The following is a 23,791-nucleotide window of genomic DNA, read 5'->3' on the forward strand; positions in this document are numbered from 1 at the left end:
CCCACTCCCAAGTCTTCTAGGAAACTGTAATATCAGCTTAAAATGAAAAACAACTTAGGGGCACCTGGATGGCTCAGTTGGTTAAGTGTCCGACTCTTGGTTCATGGGATCAAGCCCCATGTTGGGCTTTACGCAGACAGCTTGGAGGGAGGCCTGCTTGGGATTCTCTCTTTCCCTTTCTCTCTGCCCCTCCACCACTCTTTCAAAAAATAAATAAACATCAAAGAAGAAAAGAAGAAGAAGAAGAAGAAGAAGAAGAAGAAGAAGAAGAAGAAAAACTAAAAATCTCTCTTCCGTGAAAGCCACGGTGACTTTTAAGAGACAATGAGGGCAGGTATAAACTGTGGAGAATCTGCCATCTCTGAACAAGGACAGCCTCTACTCACCCAGCCTGCTTTGTTCACCTCTGGGAGCTCCCCGGTCATGGGAAGGAGACATCTGGGGGTAGATCCAGGCATAGCATTTCTGGCCTGAACGTATCTTAGTTTGGGGTAAGATTATCTCATCCATCACGATGAAGGCCAACAGCATGAGAAAACCGTGTTGGGCCTTAACCCATTTTCTTTGCATTGTCAATGGCTTTCCTGTTGGTTTCCCGTTCACCTGTTCTCACATTACTTGGTCCTTGGAGCAATCACACCCGACACTCTTGACAGAATGGGAAGGTACATTATTGTCTCTGTGCTATCTTGGTTTTGTGTTAATAGCAGCCATAATGCTGAAATTAACCCATATTTTACACTTACCCATTGTCCTGCGTGGCACACAGCTGTCGTTAAGTGCACAGAATGAAGATGTGTAAGCATCCTGTTGTGTCCTATGTAAAATTTAGAACCTGCTCGGTGCATTACTTCTGTTCCCCCATCCCTATGTGTTTGTTTGCTTTTAAAGATCTCCATAAAAGGTTACAAACACCAGTTACCAGTTAAAAGCTCTTCAAATCCCATGAACAAACACCATCTACGTTGCTGGGGGGATTTTTTTTCTTCCAGTGCTTTGTCAAAGGCCTTCTAGAATGAATGGTTCAGACTCAAGGCAAATAGGTCATTTAAGACTTTCAGGGAAACATGTATCCTATGTGATGTTTGATGCTAATGGTCTCTACATATTATATTTAGATTGGCTCTGGCAGACTACTATTTAACTTGAGAATAAAATTGTGTATTTTGAAAGCCCCAAACCATGATTCATTATTTACATCAAGGCCTACTTAAATTCTAGCATTTCAGAGCATTTCATCAATGCTGTCTTCCCACCCTGTTCCAAATCAGGTAAAATGACACAAAACACTATCTCCATGAATTGCAGTCTCCTTTTCTGGGTTGTTTTCTGCTTTTTCATTAAATCAAAACGTCTTCGTTATCATTTGAACTCAAATGTCATTTCATGCTGATGGCTGAATCTTTCACAGTGACTATGGCAATTGTAAAAAGAATATGAAAAGTAAAATCTCTTCCCCTCAAAAAAAGAATTTTGCCTTCAAAATTCTTCAAAGAAGAATTGTCTTTAGTTGTATTTTTCAACCACAACGTCCCCCCGCCCCCCAGCCCCTGACCCCCTCAAAGAAATTCATTAGCTTCATCACAGGCACCTGACAAATCCCACCTTGTCCATTTAGACCCAGTGGGTATAGTGCCCACGGCCCACAACACCTTAGGAGTCCATGAAAATGTTTTCGTTTCTTTTACAATTAGAAAAAAATAATGACTATAATCCAGCCTGGGTTACATTTGTCTTTATGCCAAGGGAGTCATAAAATATACTCTGTAATATCTGCCTTATGGGGAAAAAGGCTCAGGAAGGCAAAAGTGCTCAGGGCCCAGGAAAATCCTAACAGAGGCTAATCACTCAGGCTAACTATGGAAGTCACATAGAATCCGTCCACACGATAGAATTCATGGCGAAACTGCACACGTGCGAAGTTACTTAGTTCGATGGCCTTGAGCAATGTCTTTGAGCCTCCATTTTGTCATAGGACTAATCCTAGCAGACAATATTTATTGAGTTCTTACCATGTTCCAGGCCCGCTGGGGAATACTTAACGCGGGCTGTCTCATGCGGTCTTTGGGCATGGCAGCCCTGGGCCATGGTTCTTGGGCAGCACTGTGCTAGAACTGTCCACACCCAGTGAGGTCATGAGGAGCGAGAGTGGATCCAGGTCTGCTCCTATCAGCACCGTGGCCTTGGACAAGGAATTTCCCCTCACAGACCCTTGGTTTCCACATCTGACAAATGGGCATCATGAAAGAATCGGTCATAGGGTTTGAGGAGGGCGTAGTAGGCAAGGCATGTCAAGCACTTCATGGAGTGTCTACGCTTGAGTAAATGCTCCACAAGTGGTAGTTATTACTGTCCTTCCCTAGAAGGTGATCTTCCCTTACGCTCCACTATTTCTAAACTTCACGTATGTGGAATCATACAGAATATCCTCTTTTGTGTCTAGCTTCTTTGTCTCTGAGATTCATCGATTTCTTTTGCATGTCATAGTAATTTGTTCTTTTCTACTGCTGTATAGTATTCCATTGCATCCATTCTCTTGTTGATAGAAATGGGGTTGTTTTCTGTTTGGGGCTATGGAGAATGAAGTTGCTATGAGTATTCTTGAGTCTATCTTTTGATAGACACAAACTTCATGTCTGTTGGATACCTACCTAGGAGTGGAACTGCTGGGTCATAATAAATATTGAGTCCTTATGGTAAGTAGGGGCTGGGAATATAAGAGGGAGCAATAGATCTGTATGTTCCCTGACTTCAGCCTAATGAGGAAGACATAGCAATAATCGTAACAGATCAATGCAAATTTAATAGCTGCACACGCCATTAAGGACTAGCACATGGTTGCTGTGAAAGTATGGGGGCGGGGGTTGCATGGTGTCTGGAAAGGGCACAGGTCTTATAATCAAAGGAGCCTGACAAACTTGGGGAACCGGAACAAAGGCAGTTAGTGCAGAGAAGAAAAGGGAAATGGAGAGGCTGGCAAGGTTCAAACCGAACAGGCCATGTGGCATGTTTTCCGCTAATCTTACCGAGCAGTGGGTGGGGGGACATTAATATTTTGAGGGGGAGGAAGAGGGCTGGGTAGAGAGTGATCTCATCAGGTTTGGAGTCTGAAAACATTTGTCTGGCTACTGGGTGGGAGACCGATTCCAGGAAGTATGTGTAGCAAGAGTGGACGTGGGGGACTCATTAAGACAGGAGCCATGGTCCTAATGAGCAGTCGGGTCAGGCCAAGGTGGGAAGGATGCAGCCGGAGGCATGGGGACCATGTTGAGAGTCATCTCATACACAAGCTTCACCAATCTTTCGTGCTGGTTTCATCACAGTCCCTTTGCCACTGGGCAGCTCTTGCGATCCAGACCTCCTACGTTTGAGCTGAATATTTAAAACAATACTTAGTTGGGGAGCCTGGGTGGCTCCGTCGGTTGAGCATCCGACTTCGGCTCAGGTCATGATCTCACGGTTGGTGGGTTCGAGCCCCGCGTCGGGCTCTGTGCTGGCAGCTCGGAGCCTGGAACCTACTTCAGATTCTGTGTCTCCCTCTCTCTCTGTCCTTCCCCTGCTCGCACTCTGTCTGTCTGTCTCTCTCTCTCTCTCAAAAATAAACATTAAAAAATAAATAAATAAATAAATAAAAAATAAAACAATAATTAGTAGATTACTAATGAAATCCAAGTCCTCTTCAGGCTGCTTGTTTTCCATTGCAATCACATCCCAAGGAAGATTCAGTTCAGTTTCTCAGTGCATTTGCTCACCCGTATCCGCGTTACCGTGGGCTTTAGGGACGTCTAACTGGACAAACTCTACCTGTGATTCCAGCACTGCTGCCCGTTGCAGCATGACTGTGAAAGTCAGAGATAAAAACCACAAAACGAATCAGAGATCAGGACTAGTGTTCATCGTCCCTTTCCTACAGAAAGGACCCTTCCCCGGGCCCCCAGTATTGTGCACGGCGGCATAGAAAGCCAAATTCAAGGTTCCGGATGTTCTGTGGGCATGACCGGATGCCTCCCCTCATCTTACAGGATCAAACTGAAACGTGTTCCCGGTAAGAGGGGTCTTTGAAGGTGGCTCCTAGACCAAGGCCATCGCTGCTCTGCTTTCTAACCCCTACCCGTTTCTTTTTTTTTTTTTTTAATTTTTTTAAATGTTTATTTATTTTTGAGACAGAGAGAGACAGAGCATGAACGGGGAGGGTCAGAGAGAGGGAGACACAGACTCTGAAACAGGCTCCAGGCTCTGAGCTGTCAGCACAGAGCCCGACGCGGGGCTCGAACTCACAGACCGAGAGATCATGACCTGAGCCAAAGTCGGATGCTTAACCGACTGAGCCACCCAGGCGCCCCTAACCCTTACCTGTTTCTAAGGGAAGTCGTGGATTTGAAGTGACCACGGGCTCTCCTTAGATCAAGGGGAATTGCTAGAAGATTGTACGTTTGCACATTAGTATTGCAGTGGGGGGGTTGGGTGCTCAGAGGTGAAGCCCCACAGCTTGGGTTTGAGTCTTGGATTCTCTCCTTAAGGACTGTGGAATCTTGAGCAGGGCCCCTGATTTCTCTGGGCCTCCATTTCCTCATCTGTAAAGTGGAGATGGTGGTAATGATCATTGCTGCTTGCAGGGTTGTAAAGACTAGATTCATTCACGTATATGAAGGGCTCAGGCCATGCCTGGCTGTATGGATGTTGGCTGGTTATTACCATTGATTCACTTCCATTGGATCGAGGTTAACTGTTGCATTGCTACAGGAACCGGCCACGTGAATTCTGCTCTCGGATTTGCTCTGAAGCAGGCGTTGAAGTCACCGTCTACCACATTGCCCAAAGCTCGTGCCCACTGGGGGAATTTTTTCGGGGTCAGGCCTCTGAAAACGTTGTCTTTCTCCTGAGATACTGGTATATACCCCTCATTCTTTTTTTTTTTTTTTAACATTTATTTATTTTTGAGAGACAGAGAGACAGAGCACAAGTGGGGAGGGGCAGAGAGAGGAGACAGAATCCGAAGCAGGCTCCAGGCTCTGAGCCGGCAGCACAGAGCCCGACGTGGGGATCGAACTCACAAACCACGAGATCATGACCTGAGCCGAAGTTGGACTCTCAACCGACTGAGCCACCCAGGCGCCCCTATACCCCTCATTCTAATGTGGTATTAACTCATTTTTTCTGTCTTTGCCTTTGCCACCCAGAAGCTCAGAGCATGCTCATCTATCGTGTGGTTTCTGTGGCCAATTTATTGACTTTCCCCATTTTCACTCAACTCATTTCCGTTCTTTTTTCTTCTCCTATTCTGTTAACGTCCCATTTCTATTTCATCCATAGACACTATACATTCGCATGTGTACTTGAGAGGCTTTGTGAAATTCTGTTTGGTAAGTAAAAAAGACACAGATGAAATCATAAAACAAAATAAATCTCAGAAGTACCGCGTGCGCATTCATTAACAGCCCATTTGCAAGCAAACTGTAGGAGTGGGGGTGAGTTTAATCTCCACATCTGTACAATGAGGGGTAATGAGAGAACCTACTTGAAAGGGTTATTACAGGACAGGAAAAAATTAATCCATAAAACGCATTCAGAACAGGGGCAGCGCATACTGTAGGCACTCGGTGCTGGTCCTTGGGGTCACGGTCATTGGAATGCTCTGTAGACGTCACAGTGGAGACACTCTCAGACCAGTCATTACTGAGAAGCACCTACCACCAACAAGCCCTACATGTTGTTCTCCAATTTTGTTTTCATGTTTACTTATTTACTTTGAGAGGGGAGGAGCATTGGGAAGGGGAGAGAGAGAGGGAGAGGGAGAGGGAGAGAAACGGAGAGAGAGAGAGAGAGAGAGAGAGAGAGAATCCCAAGCAGGCTCCATGCTGTCAGCACAGAGCCCAACGCAGGGCTCGATCCCATGAACCGTGAGATTATGACCTGAGCCAAAATGAAGAGCTGGATGCTTAAACCAACTGAGCCAGGCGCCCCCTCCAAATTTTTTCTACCAAATTGTCCAGGCAACTTGTAAATTCTATCCACTACTTGTGTGTAATCTTTAACAAAGATCCGTGTTTTTTCCCACCTTCGAAAATGGAGAGTCTCAATGCTCCACTTTATGTCAAATGACACAAAACAGTGTTGGAAGTGATGTGGTAAGAGATCAGCAACAACCTCATAACAGGCGTGTTTTTCCCGTCTGTATCTGTGCCATAACTAATAGGATTGTATAAACCGCTTGTCATCATTGACGGAGTTCGTGCACCACCAAGGATCCATACTGAATATGACACCGAATGTGAACAGCTCTGTCGCCCACAAACCGGCCTCCTGCCCTGGCCTCCCCAAGCCCATTTTCCTCGCCCTCCATAACTAGTCACTGTTCGGAATCTGCACTTTAAAAAAAATTTGTTTTTTTAACATTTATTCATTTTTGAGATTGAGAGAGGCAGAGCATGAACGGGGGAGGGTCAGAGAGAGAGAGGGAGACACAGAATCTGAAGCAGGCTCCAGGCTCTGAGCTGTCAGCACAGAGCCCGACACGGGGCTCGAACTCACAGACCATGAGCTCATGACCTGAGCTGAAGTCGGACGCCCAACCGACTGAGCCACCCAGGTGCCCCAAGGAATCTGCATTTTCTTCTAGCATTTAGTCCTCAAGGGAGCGTTCTATAAAGTTAAGTTTTTCCCGTGTGTTGTTTGTCTAAGCACTGTGCCTTCCCTTTCCTCCACAGACTCTTCCGGCGCTATGTTCCCCATCTCTCATCTCCTGACTGTGTCATCACCTTCTCTCCTGGCTTCCTCCCCATCCACTCCTACGTGTCCTCATATATGCCCTGATCTCATTAAGAAAAACAAACCAGAAAAAGGCCCTTTGTTCCACACTGCATGGGCATTAATGGTCGTCTGCCTCCTTCCCTCCACTGTTAACTTTCTTGTAAAAATACTTCTCACTGCTGCCTCCGAATCTCACATCGCCTACTGCTTAATCTTTTATAATCTGTTCATCACTGGCAACATGACCCCTCTAGCTACCTCTACCCCTAAGCTGGATGGGTCAGTCTCTTTGGATGCTCCCATATCTTGTTACTCTTCTCATCGTGAGGACCACGCATTAGGAATTCTCAGTTGGTACTCAGTCTCCTTCCCCAACCCCCAGACAGACTGAATTATTTGAGCCAGACTTGTTCTTTAGCTGAGTCAGAATCGCCTGGAGGGCTTGTTAAAACACGGGTCTCCACCCCCGGTTTCTACAAAATAGTTGTTGAAGGCAACATCCATTCTACCCCATGGCATCACGCCCGATTGGGGAAATCCTTTTATCAGGGTGTAGTCCTATGAAAAAGGCTGCATCCTAACATGTCCAGGATCCTGCCCTCCCCTGGGTCTCACATCGTAATTGCAGCCACTGTCTCTTTAGCCAGGCCTTTCCCTCATACCTGCACTTTCCGAGGCCCCCTGTCATGACAATCTGTCTTAGCTGTCCCATGCACAGCCCACGCAGCGGCAAAATCTGCATCGTCTGGAAGCGTGCTGGGAATGCAGACTCTCAGGTCTCAGCCCAAACCCACTGGAGCAAAACCTGAATCCTAACAGAATTCCCCAGTGAGGCGTATGTGCCTTAAATGTTAAGAAACACTTGTCTCTCGGATGAGAATGGTCCTAAAATATGCCTCCCTGGCCCGGCATGGAGTGGACGCAGCCCCAGGCTCATGGAGCTGGGAAGCGGGGACACCAATGCGGATTCCTGCCCCATAGCGCTGTTCCCTTGAGCCCCATGGGGCAGGGTGGGCGCTGCACCCCAGGGGACTGGCTGCAGGCATCCTCTCCGGGACCCAGGGCGGGTTCTCTGCTGGGAGATTGCCCAGCCCACTCTGGCTCCCTAGACCCGGACCGGGGCTCATCCGTCTTCTCAGCCCTGACATTTCGCCACCAAAGAGGGGCAGCTCTCCTTGGGGCAACCACGCGTTTCCCACCCCTCTTGTCCCAAAAGTCGAGGCAAGTTTCTACCCACCTCTCCCATAGCCGGTTGCCCATCTCCGTGTGGTTGTCCTCCCAGCAACTGCCAAGGTCCAAAGCCAAACCCCCGCCCCTCCCCGGGGCCAACCAGACACTTCCGGAGGCCCTGCCCGAGTAATCACGGCAGCAGGCTGCGGGGGGCTCACAAGGTCAAAGACAGGTGTGCGGAGGTGTGTACGTGAGCGGGGCAGGCTGGGGCTGAATCCGAGACAGCTTGCTTTGTCCACGGAGTGAGCAGCTGAGGACCGCTCTTTGGAAATGCGGTCCCGAGGTTGCCAAAATGCATGTGCATTTTCACGGGAGATCTCCTGGTTTCATTGTGGCCGGAAGTCCTTAAAAACTTTTTTTTCCAACTATGAGAGCCAAAGAAAACCTGTCACAGGCCGTTACGTGGCCTGTGCTCAGAACCAAGTTCTTCGACTTTGGCCCCCCGTCTTTCCCTGGTCCCTCGGCGTCACTGTCTGCACCCCTACACTCCACCTGCTCTCAGCTCCTGCTTCCTTCTCTTTAGAGACTCCCGTTGGCCTCCAGCTGTCAAAACTTAACTGTACTGGCATTCCCTTCCCTTCCCACCCTGTCGTGACTAGGGCTCTTAAGACTTGGGCAAGCCTGAGGGTGGTTGTGGAGACGGGAAGAAATGGACGGGTTTGAGAGGTATTTACAACTTGGGAGTCAGTAGCACAAGCTCCTAGGATTCTCAGTACAAACAATCTACTACCTACTTCCTATCAAAAGCCTCGATAAGATGTAGCATACAGTGCACATGAGTTTGCAAACCGGCTGCCTGATGCTCAAATTTGTAAGTATTTTCTGTCTAGCTTGCATTAAAAAAAAAAAAAAAAAAGTTGCACTCTAAAAAACCGTGATCAAGTGACTGTATGTAAAACTCAGGCGGGGCACCTGGGTGGCTCAGTCAGTTAAGTGGCTCTTTGTTTCAGCTCAGGTCATGATCAAGGTTCGTGAGATCAAGCCCCCCATCGGGCTCCCTGCTGACAGTGCAGAACCTGCTTGGGATCCTCTCTTTCACTCTCTCTCTCTCTGCCCCTTCCATGCCCACACTCCTGCTCTCAAAATAAACAAACTTAAAAAAAGAAAAAAATCAGGACTCCTGGCCAAAAAAGTTAGTGGTGACACATCCAGACCAAACTGCTGTGTGGCCGCTACTGGCTAGAGTTGAGTGTTAGACGCTTTGTTTCAGATGCGGGGCAAGCTGTTTACGTCTGTACCTAGCCCTACTAACCAAAAAGAGGCTTCGGACACTTTAGAAATGAATTTAAAATGGGAATCAAATATTCCTGTTGTCCTGGAACTTCCCAGGTAAATAAAGAAAAACAAGGTATAGTTAGCAACAATATATATTGATCTCCCCTGACCCCCGTCCCCAATGTTAGAGGGTTTTCTTGTATTAGGCTTACTTGTTCCTGTGCTCACAACATTTTTTTAAGTCCTGGTCAGTTACATAATTCAATTTCTGGCACATGAGTGCAGTAAGGCTTCGTTGTTAACATTTCTAAATGGCCCAGCTATAGCCACCCTCCTGTGCCGTGTCTCCGTGGGCCTTCCAGACGCATCCGTTCGCCACCCCTCTCCAGCTCTGAGAAAGATGGAACCCGACGAACTACCTCCCGATCCCAGTTGGGTTTGGCCAATGGTGGGCACCAGCTGGGTTTTGGAGCAAGAACGAGGCCGACCGCCTAGTCTCCTGGCTCTGTCACTGCAGGGAGGTCGCAGGCTGGCTGTGTCCCACTTCAGATGAAGGCAGCCTTTCCCCGAGTTCCAGAGTGAAGGGCGTGGCTGCTCCCTCCTCTGGCCTCTGACGGTACACAACCCTCCTGGTGGTTAAGCTCCACCCTGGGAATCTCGGCGAAAGTGTCCTCAAACTACACGGAGTGTGCTTATTAGCTCCTGCTATGGCCTGACTGACACATGTCTCTAGTCTTACCGCTCTAACTGAGCACTAACCACATGCATGCAAGAAAAAATATCCTTGTAAGAATCATTTTCTAGAATCTGAATTATCACCGTTTGGAAACATTTTGCACCAATTTAAAAGTCTGCCTTTGTGTCTTAAAGAATCTTAGAATGAACGTATTTTATCGTTAAGCCTGAATCGCGTCTAAATATTTAACCAACACGTGGCGTATCAACGTTTAGCCTTGAAGGTGAACAAGTGACAGCACCTCTGAAATTATGTATATCTAATCCTAGAAATAGCCTCATTTTTGTATTATGATCCTGCCCTTGGTATTTTGGTGTGTCAGTGCCCTCTGCTGGTAAGTTAATAAAATTTAGGTCTTCCAAATCCAAAACGTGTATCTTGGGGGCGGCGGGGGGAGCAGTAAGGGGTAAATGTACCGTTTAAGAAAAAAGCCTTATCTGTAACCACCTAGCTCCTGAACTTCCACACCATTGTCAGTATAAGCCCAATTAATCACAATGCTCTATCACAAAGTCTAAAACTTATAATTAAAAAAAAAACAACCACGCTAAATAGTCCTTCCTCTTGGTACGTTTCTTGGTTTCTGAAACACTCTTCTGGCGTTCTGTCCCACGTATGTGGCACAACATGCCCCAGCAGGTCTCAGCACCGTCCGGTTCTTTCACCAAGGTCTAGGACACCGACATGTACATACCAGACACGTGAAATACGTTATGTCTAGATGTGACATGCACTACGTATATTTAAATGAAAGATGTACATTCAGCAGAGGACAAAGTTTTGGTGGTGACGTTAGTAGTCGGACGTAGGGCGGGGTCTTTCTGTAGTCTTCAGCCACCTCCAGATACAAACTGGAAGAGACGTGTGTAAACAATATGACCCAACGGCTAAATTTTCCTACAAATAAAAATTGCACCAAATATTCTAAATAATGTAGAAACATAAAAGGTTGCTCAACCAATTTTAATAACATGACATAAAGCCCCTACACTTGATAGAATCGTTATGCAAAATACATAGATGAATACTGTCTTCTTTTAAAAATATAAAATAAATAAGCAAGACATGTGAAAATAGGCAAGTTTCCATTAAATAAATGAAAATTTTAAAAAAAGAAAATTTTGCTTTCCATATCATTTGAAGAAGGGAAATTATCATTTTAAACAATATTCAAGTTTATTAAACAAATTAAAAAAAAAGTATTATAAAATGTTTAACTGTCATCAGCTTCGAGGTTTATGTTGCTCCCGAATTTTGCATATAACTGAACTTTCAAATCTGCTAACACCCGCTGAATTGATTCCACTCTGGCTTCTAGGGCGTCAATTTCTTCTTGCAAATTTTTCTGGAAAAAATAAGTTGTTTAAATTAATTCTATTCAACGGATGGTTTCTGAGCGTCTGTAGACGAAATAATATAGGGGAAGATTTCTAGGTCAAAAACTTTCTAAACTTGGATAGGCAGCTAAGGGACACTGATAATTAAATCTAAACCAAAAGTCTGAATGCAGCTATTTTTAATTCATGATTTATATTTGCTTATTATAGAATACATCAAGCCTGTTTCCTCAGTTTTTGCTGATTTAAAAAACAAAATGGATAAAAGAAAATTAATTCCTAAATTGTCATATCCTAATAAAGGAAGAGCCTCTATTACAAACACTTCTGGTAAACAGTTTATCAAAGGCCTCGCTTCTGACCCAGCCTCTTCCAATGTCCCCCCAAAATAACTACGAAACGAGAAGAAATGACAGAAATTCACACTACCACCAGTAATTTAGAATAACAACTTATAGTCAAAAGCTGGCAGAAATTTTCACTAACTGCAAGGCTCCTGGAGCTAGACTTTGAGAGACAGCAGTAGTGGGTGCCTCATCCATGAAACAGATCAGCGCCGCCCACATGAAATGCATGGAATATGAGAAGTTCCTTCCTGGCCAGGATCAAAAAAAAGGATTTCTCCTTAAACATGACCAAGAAACTCTGTCAGTACTGGGCATTCTTCCCTTGTTCCCCTGCACTATTTCAATGTTATTCTTTTAGAAATCTGGCCAATGAATCTCAAAGGATGGCCCCCGGATCACTTAGAAACTTGTTGGAAACAAATTCCGGGGCCGCACTCCAGGCCTCCCGACCGAGAGATTCTTGGGATTTCGGTGACTGAAACTGTCCACAAGCCCTCTGGGTGACCCCGATGCCTGCTACAAGTCTGAGAACCACGGCGGTAAGAAAGAGAAGGAAGATGTACAGCTATCAGAAAGGAGATAAAACTCCTCTACCCAGAAAACCTAGTTCATGAATGAAATTGTAACATGCAAGGAAATTATTTTAAAATCGCAGACCCTACCACATTATCGCACATTTCTTAACCCCCACCCCCCCCCCCCCCCACCCCGCGAAAGGCTCCCCTTTGCCTTGGGCCGGGGGAGCAGAAACCAGTCCCCGGGCCAGATCTAGCCAGACGCTCGTTGGGACAGCTTTACTGGAGCACCGCCATGGGCGTGCACGGACACTCCCTGCTCCCGTGGCAGCTGTGACAGGGCCCAGGTGGCCCACTAAGCCTCAGATACCTGCTGCCTGGCCCTGCACAGGATGTTGGCTGACCCCTGCTAAAATAAAGTCAATTCATTCAACTTGACTGACAGAGTTCTTCAGGATGTGGCCATGATTTCGGATGTTCCCAAATCTCCAGCAAATTAAACTCTTACTTGCATTTTTGTGCCGTGATCGTTTTAGGACCATCCACACACACGACCACCCCGCATCCGTCTGGAACATCCCGTCCTCCTTTCCAGAGAATACCCACTTACTGTCGAGCTGCTTCACCCCTCCGCCAGGGACCCCCTCCCGGCCCTGATGCCCACGCCAGACCCGGTCCTCCAGCCGCCTCTCTCCCCACTCGGCCTCCCGCTCGTTAGCAGTTTGACTTGTGGAACTTCCTCTTTCCCCTTACACTACACACTCTGCGCGGGCAGGAACCAGGCGTGTTTCGTGGTTTCCCTGTCCTCCCTCCACCCCCCGCCCCCCAAAACCCCAAGCCCTGCTCCACGGCAGAACCCGATAGAGGGCAAGCAGCCCACAAATACTTCTGGGATGAATGCATGAATGAACGAATGAATGTATGAATGACCACATAAAGGGTCACTACCTGCGGGGAGAGGGAGGACAGTATGTTCAGAGCAGTGGACACAAACGATAAACTATCTTGAAATACATCCAGCAAGACTATTTCAGGGTGATGAACAAGGAACAGAATTATAAAATTTTACTACGAAAGAGAAGATTTAAACCCAAGAGGAGACACCAATGTTTCTGCGTGGAAGATTCTGGAGGAAAAGGGTTGGTTCTTCCCACAGGTTTATTAAATGTGGGTTTAATTCAGAGGACGTTTTGCTTTCTATGACATTTGAAGAAGGGAGACTAACATTTTAAATATCTGGACTGATTAAGCAAACTTCAGAAGAATTAGGAAATGTTTGATTTCTATCAGCTTCTCATATGCACAATGTGATTGTTCTTCTCATAGACGGGTGGAGGGCATGTGAACCGGAAACTAATTTCATACCGTATCTCAAATGCCTTAAGTGTCAATAAATCCATACTCTGACCCAGTAATGACATGTGTCTGATCATTTCCTTAAAAGAATTTCCTAAATGTGAAAAAGCCTCAAGTGTAAGAATGCTCATTGTAACATGACTGTGGGAAGATACTGGAAACAAGTGGACAGTGTCCGCCAGCATGATGTTAAACAGTCATCAAAAATGTTGTTTTTAAAGCATGTGTGCTTGGCCCAGAGCAGGCCCCCGATGACTTTCTGCTGGACAAAGGAACGTTAAATAGAACCGGATTTAGAACTGGGCAAAATGTGAAGCAAACCTACCCAGAGAAAAGAGAAGGTGAGAACATGAAAGAACTATATGAAAATATTAATTAAGGATGACTATCTCAGGGAAATGGGATTCCGGGTGATTGCTGCTGTCTCCCTTATCATATTCTACAGTTTCCACACAGTTAGGTTAGAGCACGGGTTCTGCAGTCAAAAGGCCACTCCCTCTGTGTCCCCCTGAATGAGTCCATGACCTTCCCCAGCCTCTACCCCTCAATTCTAAATTGGGATGCGTGGTCCCTATTTCTCAGACCCCTTGTCAGCATTGAACGCAATCACGCCTGCCAGGCTTTCGGAGCATGCCCGGGACGCTGGAAGAACCCCCGGAGCGTCACCTCGCAGCTGCCGTTCCCCAACGTCTGGAATTAACGGGGTCCGTATAGCAACACACACCCTGACTTAAGAGCTAGACTCCTTCGCCCAGGGAGAGACTTCAACATACCTTCGCTTCTTCTAACATTTCCTGTGTTTCTTCTTGAGAATGGCTAATGAAAACATCACCAATTTGATAGGGTATCATTAAGCAATCATCATCCGCAAGCATGATGTCCTCACAGGCATCTTCTAAATTTTGGAGTTGTTTCTATACACACAAAAGGAAACAGCCATGAAAAGCGCACTCAAAATTCCCTGATAGAAGCTGAAACGGCCCATTTTAATTTGGGGACACCAGCTCCGGGAGAGATCCTCTCACAAAGGTATTCTTACACGAACCGAAGACTTTCTTACATTTTTAGATGGCGTTTCATAAGGAAGCAAGCGCTGAAAAGCGAACTCCCACACCGAGCTCTAGAGATTTCCAGAGTGGTGTTTCCAGAACATGCACCACTGCTGGGCAGCAGGTACCCGTGGCCACTCAAAGTGTCTCCTACCCTAAGAATTTCCACTTTGGGAATTCTGTCTCCCTCGGCAGAGTAAAAACAAAAGAAACCTGCACTTCGCAGCCTTGCCTGATAATAGGATGAAAGCAGATAATAACTTAAATTCCACCAATCAAATGTACCCGAACTGGACTTGCGCGCGGAGGGCCCCACAAGGAGAGGCTGGGCCCGGGCCTGTCGCGCAGGCGGGCAGGGACCGGGGTGGCAGCCCAGTGATCTGCCGGGCAGCTTCCCCTGGGGAGGGAGGCGGCTGGCTCTGGGATCACTGGCCGCGTTCTCGGAGACGCCGTTCCCGGACCTGCTCCTGGAGCCCCGGCCCCGGCTCATACCCTCAACGATCTCTAAGTTCTCACACGCCCCTCAAGCGAGGTCTTTCTTCTTAAACTAACTAGAGTGGATTGCGTCATCTGCAACAAAGAGCCCAGAGAAATATAGTCACATACTACCAAGTTCAGTTTTAAAAGCTATAGTATAAAGACCTTTTCCTTTCCTTAAATAAGATACGTTTCTTCACTACCTTCTTTACTTCTATTTCCTCCTTCAGCTCTGTGATTCTACTTGTATTCCGTGCAAATTTGTTTATCTTTTGTTGATCTTCAAAAGTAACGTTGACGTCTTCTGCAGCCTGAAAAAAAAAAAAAGTTTAATTTTTTGTAGAATTAATTTTAAGGGAGAAGGTATAGGTTGGCTTTTTGTATTAACTCTGAAACAACTCAATAAACCATTTGCCCTCATACAGTCGAGAACCACAAGAGGTACAGAAAATCACAAACACAGGAGTTATACTTGTTTGCTCCACGAACTCAAGATTTGTTCATACATCTGGGGCAACTGGTTGAGCGTCCGACTCTTGATTTTGGCTCAAGTCAAAAGCCCAGGGTTGTGGGATCGAGCCCCATGTTGGGCTCCATGCTAAACATGGAGCCTGCTTAAGATTCTCTCTCCTCCCCCTCTGCCCCTCTCGCACTCTCTCTCTCTGAAGAATAAAAAAAAAGGTTTGTTCCTACATCTATGATCTCTTCTGACATCCTACAGAATAATACCTAAGCTACAAAAACACTTCATATATAAACAACAATTAGGAGTAAGTCCTAAATCAAGTCAGCCAACTTTGGCCTGGAGCACAATTTCTCAAGTTAGAACATTTGTCATCAAGATAAACCAGAGAGCAAAGATGATGTGGTAACGAACTCTGGCAAATGCCTCACAGCAGTTTCTTCTCTCAGACTTAAAACCTGCATAAGCTTACTGAGGCTATCAGAAATCTGACAGTCTCTATAATGCTTAGCACAAATGACATACTGGCAAGAAGGTTACTATGCATCTCAGTGGCTATATTCCACACAGAGGAAAAATTATGTTTCTTTTATTTTTTTAAGTGTTTATTTATTTTGAAAGCGAACAAGAGCAAGAGAGAGTGAGAGCGAGAGAGAGAGAGGGCGCGAGCATGTGTGCATGAGCAGGGGAGGGGCAGACAGAGAGGGAGAGAGAGAATCCCAAGCAGGTTCCACTGTCAGAGCAGAGCCAGATGTGAGGCTCGATCTCACAAACCACGTGATCATGACCTGATGAGAAATCAAGAGCCGGACACTTAACTGACTGCCACCCAGGTGCCCCCAAATTATGTTTCTTTTAATGCAAAAGCTTTTACATACCTTAATTAAGAACGAGGGGCACCTGGGTGGCTCAGTCGGTTAAGTGTCCGACTCTTGATTTCAGCGCAGGTCATGATCCTACTGGTTTGTGAGTTCGAGCCCCACATCAGGCTCTGCACTGACAGTGCAGAGGCTGCCTGGGATTCTCTCTCTCCTTCTCTCTCTCTGCCCCTCCCCTGCTTACGCGCATGTGCACACATACCGTGTGTGCATACCGTGTACACACGGGTGCGTGCACGCACACACACACACACACACAATCTCTCTCAAAATAAATAAACATTTAAAAAAATGTTTTAAAAAGGGGGCACCTGGGTGGCTCAGTCAGTTAAGCATCCAACTTCGGCTCAGGTCATGATCTCACAGTTGGTGAGTTTGAACCCTACATCGGGCTCTATGCTGACAGCTCAGAGCCTGGAGCCTGCTTCAGATTCTGTATCTCCTCTCTCTCTGCCCCTCCACACTCACGCTCTGCCTGTCTCCCTCTCTCAGAAATAAACATTAAAAACATTTTTTTTTTAATTTTTAAAAGAGAATGAGGTGTAATGTACTATATATATAACATGATTAAAATCAAACGTTTAAAAATATTTAGTGATTAAATTTGAAAATTAGAGTACTCAGATGACAATCTATAAAATCATAAAAATAATAGCTAACATTTATTGAGCTCTCACCGTGTGCCAAGAACTTTCTGAAGTTTATCATCACTGTTAATCCTCCAATAAATCTTAACAAGTAGGACCATCAGGAAGTAGCACTATTTTACAGATGGAGAAAGTGTGGCACAGAGAGGGTAGGTAATTTTCCCAAAGTCACACGGCCAGTAAGTGGCGGAACTGGATTTCAACCCAAGTAAGTTGACTCCGGGTCCAGACAGGTCCTCGAGCTCTCAGAAATTAAAGGGTGAAAATGTGTGGGGGCACGTGATCATGCACAGTTGGAAGAGGCAGCAAGAAGTCCTTGACTTTCATCAGATTCCCAAAGGAGGACCATACATTAAAAAAAAAAAAAAAAAAAAAAAAAAAAAATTTAAATACCACACTCTCCTTAGAGTTTCCCCTCATTTATAAAATAGGAATAAGAGCACTGGATTACAAGGTAAATGAGGGGGGAGAGAGGAAGGAGAGAGAGGGAGAGCGTGGGCCTTTCAGCGAGGATTATTTTTGCTCTTTGGTGAGGATTCACAACAACCACACCTCATCCTTTTACCTGGTTTCTCATGACCGGTCACATAAGAGGTGTATGCTTTTTTTGTTGTTTTTAATGTTCATTTATTAATTTTGAGAGAGAGAGACAGAGAGACAGAGAGAGACAGAGAGAGTGCAAGTGTGCAGAGGAGGCAGAGAAAGAGAGAATCCCCAGCAGGCTCCGTGCTATCAGTGCAGAGCCCAAGGTAGGGCTGCGTCCCACAAGCTGTGAGATCACGACCTGAGATGAAACGAAGAGTCAGACACCATCGACTGGGCCACCCGGTGCCCCAAGAGGTGCGCACTTTGATTTCTCCAGAGGTAGAAAGTCAACCTGTTGTGTCAGGCAAGACTGGAGCTCAGTGGACAGAATGTCAAGGAAGAAGCCTAGAACTCAGCCCTTCCCCGTCCCGGGCTCTAACCACACCACTGTTTCACGTGCATCAGGCTCAGCATCAGAGACCCAGAGGACATCTTGAACAAATCCTCTCCGTCACAATACATATAACTTTGAATATTCAACTTTGTGCATGATTTTTATGAATATGGAAATTGGGAAACGCGGGGCTACACTACAGAAGCAAAGTCCATATTCAGATATCTTGGCATTCAAGTTATTTTGCCTACATGAGAACTACCAATTCCCAAAGCAAACAGGGCGCGGAGAATTCTAGAGAGTTCCTGCCTGCCTGCGGAGTTGAAACACTGAGCCCCTGAAAACGTGAATATGTATTTATAGACACATTTGTCATCCTGAGGCTTTCACGGGGTAATTCCCGCGAAAGCAACTACCACAGGGCTGGCCTGACACACAACGGAGGCTAATATATTGTTTCTGAATTTGAATGTAAATCATGCTTGATCAGACTCACATACATAGTTTCTGAAAAGTTGTGGAGGAATTTGGCTGTTTTTCCAAAGCAGGCGTTTCCTATTGTGGTCTCACCACACCGTAGCCCCCAGAATGTACTCGGGGCCTAGAGTCCATTTCCTTAACGGTGGTTTTTTTCACCGGCGTTAAGGGCTACAGGTGGTGAGGCAGCGTGAGGTCGGTGTGTAAACTGTAAGCCACCCAGTGGAGTTCTGTTTACAGCAAAAAGTGAGAAGTCAGCACCTTCCATGACTAATAGCAGTGGCTTCTGTTTTCATCTCACTGTTCTAGAACACTCCTACACCGCTTGAAGCTTCAATGTGGCAGGGCGGGGGGCGAATTCTTTACTGGAGATCCCCAGACACCAGGAAGTCCATTTACCCCCTGAAATTGTATGCAGCGTGGCACATACTGGATGCACATTCCTCTGGGACTTGGCAGCTTTCCTCAGATCCTCAAAGGGATTCACACCCCCCAAGGCTGGGGACTTCTGCTTTAAGAGAAGCCAGATGTACTCACTGCTGCTCCCAAAGCCACGAGAACCCAAAGAGGAAGGAGTTATGTTTCATTTGAGGCGGCGCAGAGTGGTGGTAACAATGGATTTAAATCCACAGAGATAGTAACAATGGATTCAAATCCAAGCAAGCGGGAACTTGGACAAATGAGTCAATCTTTTGTAGCCATCTCGGGGTTGTTATCTATAAAATGGGGAAGCTGGTTCCTACCTCCCGTGAGTGATAAAATTAGCAACTAGCACAGGGCCTGTGGACAGAATCACCTTTCAATAAATGACAGCCAAGTGCTCTGTTTCCTGAATAATGCTTACCAAAAAATCATTACAGAGGAAAAAGACCCAAGGATCTAGAAGAAAATCCTGCTACTCCAGGGAGAAATAGGACTCCTCGAGATGAAAAGTGGAAATTAAAATTCCCTAGGCCCTCTTCTTGAGACCCAGCATCTTGTGGGATTATGTGAGGCAAGTGAACCACACTCAGTCTCGCCCCACACCGAGTTTGGCTATTACCAGCAGAATGTGCCCTGACAGGTGAGTCCATCGGTATTCGAAAAACCTAGAAGGCAATTCTGGCCGGTTTCAGTCTGCCTTCATTTTTGTTTTGTAAAGGTGTCTACCAAGTCCCCAAGACAGTTTCGCTTCCTATTTTTATTCACTTTTCATGCTTACAGTCATCTATCTAACAGCTATGTGGTAAATGTTTCCTACATGCCGGGCATGGTGAAGAGAGCCACCATAGTCCTACCCTCCTGAACACCTGCAAGCTTACATTCTCGCGAAGGAGGTGGGCAAAAAGCAAGGTGAACAAGATAATGCTGGATGATAATGACACATGTGATGGGGAAAGTAAACCAGTTCAGGGGTTGGAAGTGTTGGGGGCTTAGGAGTGAAGGGGGCTTCTTTAGGTAGGGAGGTCAAAGATGGCCTCTCCAGGGAGGGGCCATCTGTACTCAGGATCAGAGACAGAAATCGAACACACTCTGTTCCCAGCTGATGGCCAGGAAGATTGAATCACCTCACCTAAACATTTTCACCAGAAAAGCCATGGTTGGGATGTAAACGTAAATGTCAAGCACTCCAAATTGTGAGCAGTTTTTATTAAGTTCAAAGGACAGTCCCTATGATATTTCACACTCACTCACTGGCAGGCCTGTTTGATCCCAGGGTGGGCAGAAGGCCACACTGCACACGCAGGTCACCGACCAGAGTGCTCCCGGCACTGGAAAACACCTGCAGAAGGCTGCTGCATCTATCAGGCCAGTCTTACTAAGACAAAGAAAGTCCTTCACGTTCTGGCCACCCCTCCACCCCTGGATATGTTCATTTACCATCTTGGCTCGACCTCCCCCAATTCTCTATTGTTCTAGCCACTCTTTCTTTCTTTCTTTCTTTTTTCAAGTGTATTTATTTTTGAGAGGGAGGAGGGAGAAGCAGAGACAGAGAGAGGGAGAGAATCCCAAGCAGGCTCCGCACTGTCAGTGCAGAACCCAACGCGGGACCGGAACCCATGAACCGTGAGGTCGTGACCTGAGCCGAAATCGAGAGTTCGGACACTGAACCAACTGAGCCTCCCAGGCCTCCCTCTCTCTAAACACACCCAGGGTCTCTGCAAGTGATGCTCTCCCTCCACAACGCCTCATCCCTTTCCAACTTTCCCTTCCCCTCCTATGTCATCGCCTAGACCACACTTTCTCACGAAAGCCTTCTCTGCTCACAAAACAGACTCCCTCCAGCCCTCATGTCACAAGTCCTTCCTCTCATGGGTCTTAGCAGAGTTGGAAATTTTACAGTTTTCCGGAGGACTACTGAGTAACGCCTGCCCCTCCCCCAGAACAGAAGTTCTACAAGGGCTATGAGGATAAGGGGATAAAAACATCACTGCTATCGCTGCTTATCACCTCCAACTGAAACTGTGACACATTACATGCTCAGAAAGTTTGCTGAATGCATGAAAATGTGTTGGTAATCAAAAATTTTGCCGAGTCCGAGGTTGAGATCATTTTTCTACGTTTACTTCATCTCCCCGCGCTTCAGTTACCACTTCTGTCAAGTGGGGGAGGGGAGAGCCTACAACTAGTATCTCCTATGGAATTAAAGATCATACCTCACAAAGCGCCCAATTTACTTACTTATTTTTTTAACGTTTATTTACGAACGAGAGACAGAGCGTGAATGGGGGAGGGCCAGAAGAGAGGGAGACACAGAGTCCAAAGCAGGCTCCAGGCTCCGAGCTGCCAGCACAGAGCCCGTCGCGGGACTCGAACCCATGAACCTGAGCAGAAGTCAGACGCTTAACCAACTGAACCATCCAGGTGCCCCGACAAAGCGCCCAACTTAAATACAAAACAGAGGTGGAGTAAATCTTCCAAAGTTTCAGACTCCCCAGAGTCACCATGACCCTGAACCCTACTCTGGTGGTACTCAATAAGAATTTGTGGACGGCAGGCCAATAGAGTGCACAACTCATCCTGGTGTGCCTGGGGCGGTCCTGGTTTTAGCACCCCACAATAGAAGGAATTGGCTCAGACTATGCATATTGCTGAGTAGGAGAGCGAAGGAATTTGAAGTTGAATGACGCCAGCAAATCCCTTTAGCCGGGGGACACTCATCAGACACCACAGAGGTTAAAAACGCTCTAGGATCACAATGGTTGTGCTCATTTAAATCCTACCTTTGCCTGTATACTTCAGTTGCCTCATCCGTAAAATAAGGAGCAAAGCAGTCTCTCTCTAAAAAGCGTGTAAGGTTAAAATAACGTATACAACTCGCTTAGAGCTGTGCCTAGCACACAATAAAAAGTAAAGCCTCAGTAACGATCAGATGTTATTATGTCCTTGCCCTTCCCCGTTTTATTTGTCTTCTATCTAGATACTTTCAAGCATCTGGGTAGACTCGGTGAGTTACAAGCTGTGAACAGGAATTCAGCGTGCTTAGTAGAATAAAAGGTGGGCTTTGGGAAAAACAGAATAAAGACTGGGTTTGCACTCCAGCTCTGCTTATTAGCTGAGTCATTTTGAGGCCACTAACCTCTGTTATGTTTCTCCATCTGTAAAATGGGAGGAAACGGTCTTTGCTAAGTTGCTGGGAGCACCGGAGATAATAAACAGACGGCTTCTGGGCCCTGGCCTATCGTCTATCCTCCATATATACAGTTTTAGTCTGGAAGCACAGAGACATGGAGTGTGGATGCGGGCGGCTCAGGGCTACACACAAGGGCTCTGGGGTCAAATTGCCTGGGGATGCAGGGTCCTGATCCGCTCCTTACAGCTGCGTGACCTTGGGCAGGTGACTACCTCTCTGGGCCTCGGCTTCCTTCCGCGCAAAGGACGGTACCAGCAGCACCCACGCTGTGGGCTTGCGAGGGTTAAATGTGACAACCCAGGTAAAATGCCCAGCGGTGACGGCCAACCGCAGTCAATGGGACCTCCGGCTTCTCACCCCCGCAAGGACAAGGCGTGGGCCGCCGGGTCCACAGGCTCTCCACGGCCGTCCCCAGCACCGCGAGAGGCGACCCAGAGCTCCCCGAGGGTCCCGGCCCGGCCGCCCCGCCTCGGCCGGCCGGGGGGCCCGGGAAGACGCCCAGGGCGCCGGGCGCGGGGAGGCCTCGCCGCGGGGCCGCTCTCAGGGCCGGTGGGCTCGGCCTCGGGCCCCACGCCGGGCCTCAGAGCTGCACACCCCAGGCAGCCCGCGCCCGGCCCCCGAAGGCCGACCTCCGCCGCCCGCCCGAGCATCCCGCACCCCGAGCGCCCCACTCACCGCCTTCTTCATGGTGGCCGCCATCTTGGGACTGGACTACGACGCGCGGTGGGGAGGGCCGCAAGGGCGCGCCTCGGCCCGGGGCCGCTTCCAGCTCCCTGTCGGCCCAGAGCGCCCCCAAAATACAACACTGTCTCCACATTCCCTCCTACCGCATCACCGACCCGCGATTCCTAACGTCTGGGACTCAGGGAGGTAATGCATCCTGGAAGGACTTGGTACATGCCAATTAAAGGCACAGGCAACGCCCTGTGGGCCGACAGAAACTAGGGGGGTGTGGCGAACGGCCCCAGCGTTCCGCGGCGGGCGGCAGGGGGCGCCCCGCGCAGCGGGGCGGGGCCGGACGGGGCTGGGGGTGGAGCCGGGGCGGGCCACGAGTGGACCAAAGGGGAGTTCTCTTTCATCAATCCCACAAACCTTGTTAAGAAACCGGCATGCGTTAAACAGAGCTAAGAACGAATGACCTTGGTCTAGAATGTGAGACGTTCGTGCCCTGGTGTAAAGGAGGAGATACTATTAATTTATTAAACACTGCGCAATTACTGTGCACCCTGACGCTTGTGCCTACAAATGTTTTTCTTCTTCTGTGTGTGTGTGTGTGTGTGTGTGTCAGGATTTCTTTACACTCCTAAAAATTATTGAAGACCCCAAAGATTTTCTGTGTATGTAGGTTATTTTCATCGATATTCACCATATTTGAAATTAAAACGGAATTTTAAAACATTTATTAATTCACTTAATAAAGAAACCCATTCTATATTAATATAAGTAACATTTTAAGTTATACAAAATCACTGGAAACTGGCATGGGCTTCTGAAAACAAGTGAGAGTAAAAAGGATGTAAGCTTGCTTGGTCAGCAGCCGATAGTGTTTTCTACCTGGGGCTCTGGGTGGTGGGGTGTTCCCCAAGCCAGAGTCTCATGACTTGGGAGGGTGTCATTTGATCTGGGCAACCGCTTGGACAGTGGCTGACCCCTGGCAACCATGGTACTGGCTCTGTCCGGCTCAGAAGCCCTCCGCCTCACTCTGCATTTCACGGTCTCCATTCCCCTTCTCTCCCAGCCCTGGCATCCTTCAAGCAGATCTCTTTCCCAGCAGGAGAACCA

General features: G+C 47.2%; 1 protein-coding gene across 2 annotated transcripts; it reads right to left on the reverse strand.

Annotated features, from left to right (window-relative positions):
• Positions 1-10,875: 10,875 nt before the first annotated feature.
• On the reverse strand, positions 10,876-22,947 carry PFDN4 (prefoldin subunit 4). 2 transcript variants are annotated; one of them, XM_042980115.1, is made up of 4 exons: positions 22,685-22,947; positions 15,216-15,323; positions 14,260-14,400; positions 10,876-11,276 (listed from the first exon to the last, which is right to left on the reverse strand). In XM_042980115.1, the coding sequence occupies exons 1-4, from the start codon at positions 22,706-22,708 to the stop codon at positions 11,145-11,147; spliced, it is 405 nt and encodes a 134-aa protein (XP_042836049.1). In that variant the 5' UTR covers positions 22,709-22,947; the 3' UTR covers positions 10,876-11,144. The 2 variants fall into 2 exon arrangements, with proteins under 2 accessions (XP_042836049.1, XP_042836050.1); XM_042980116.1 differs by lacking the exon at positions 22,685-22,947 and adding an exon at positions 18,416-18,639.
• Positions 22,948-23,791: the final 844 nt, after the last annotated feature.

This window comes from Panthera tigris, chromosome A3 (assembly GCF_018350195.1).
Source record: "Panthera tigris isolate Pti1 chromosome A3, P.tigris_Pti1_mat1.1, whole genome shotgun sequence".
Classification (NCBI taxonomy): domain Eukaryota; kingdom Metazoa; phylum Chordata; class Mammalia; order Carnivora; family Felidae; genus Panthera; species Panthera tigris.

Excerpts from the sequence above, each read along its gene's own strand:
- PFDN4 (XM_042980115.1), bottom strand. The coding sequence starts at position 22,708 with ATGGCGGCCACCATGAAGAAGGCG. Across the intron at positions 15,324-22,684 it reads CGGCCACCATGAAGAAGGCG|GCTGCAGAAGACGTCAACGT; the intron begins GTGAGTGGGGCG and ends TTTTTTTTTCAG. Across the intron at positions 11,277-14,259 it reads AAATGTTAGAAGAAGCGAAG|AAAAATTTGCAAGAAGAAAT; the intron begins GTATGTTGAAGT and ends TATTTTTTCCAG.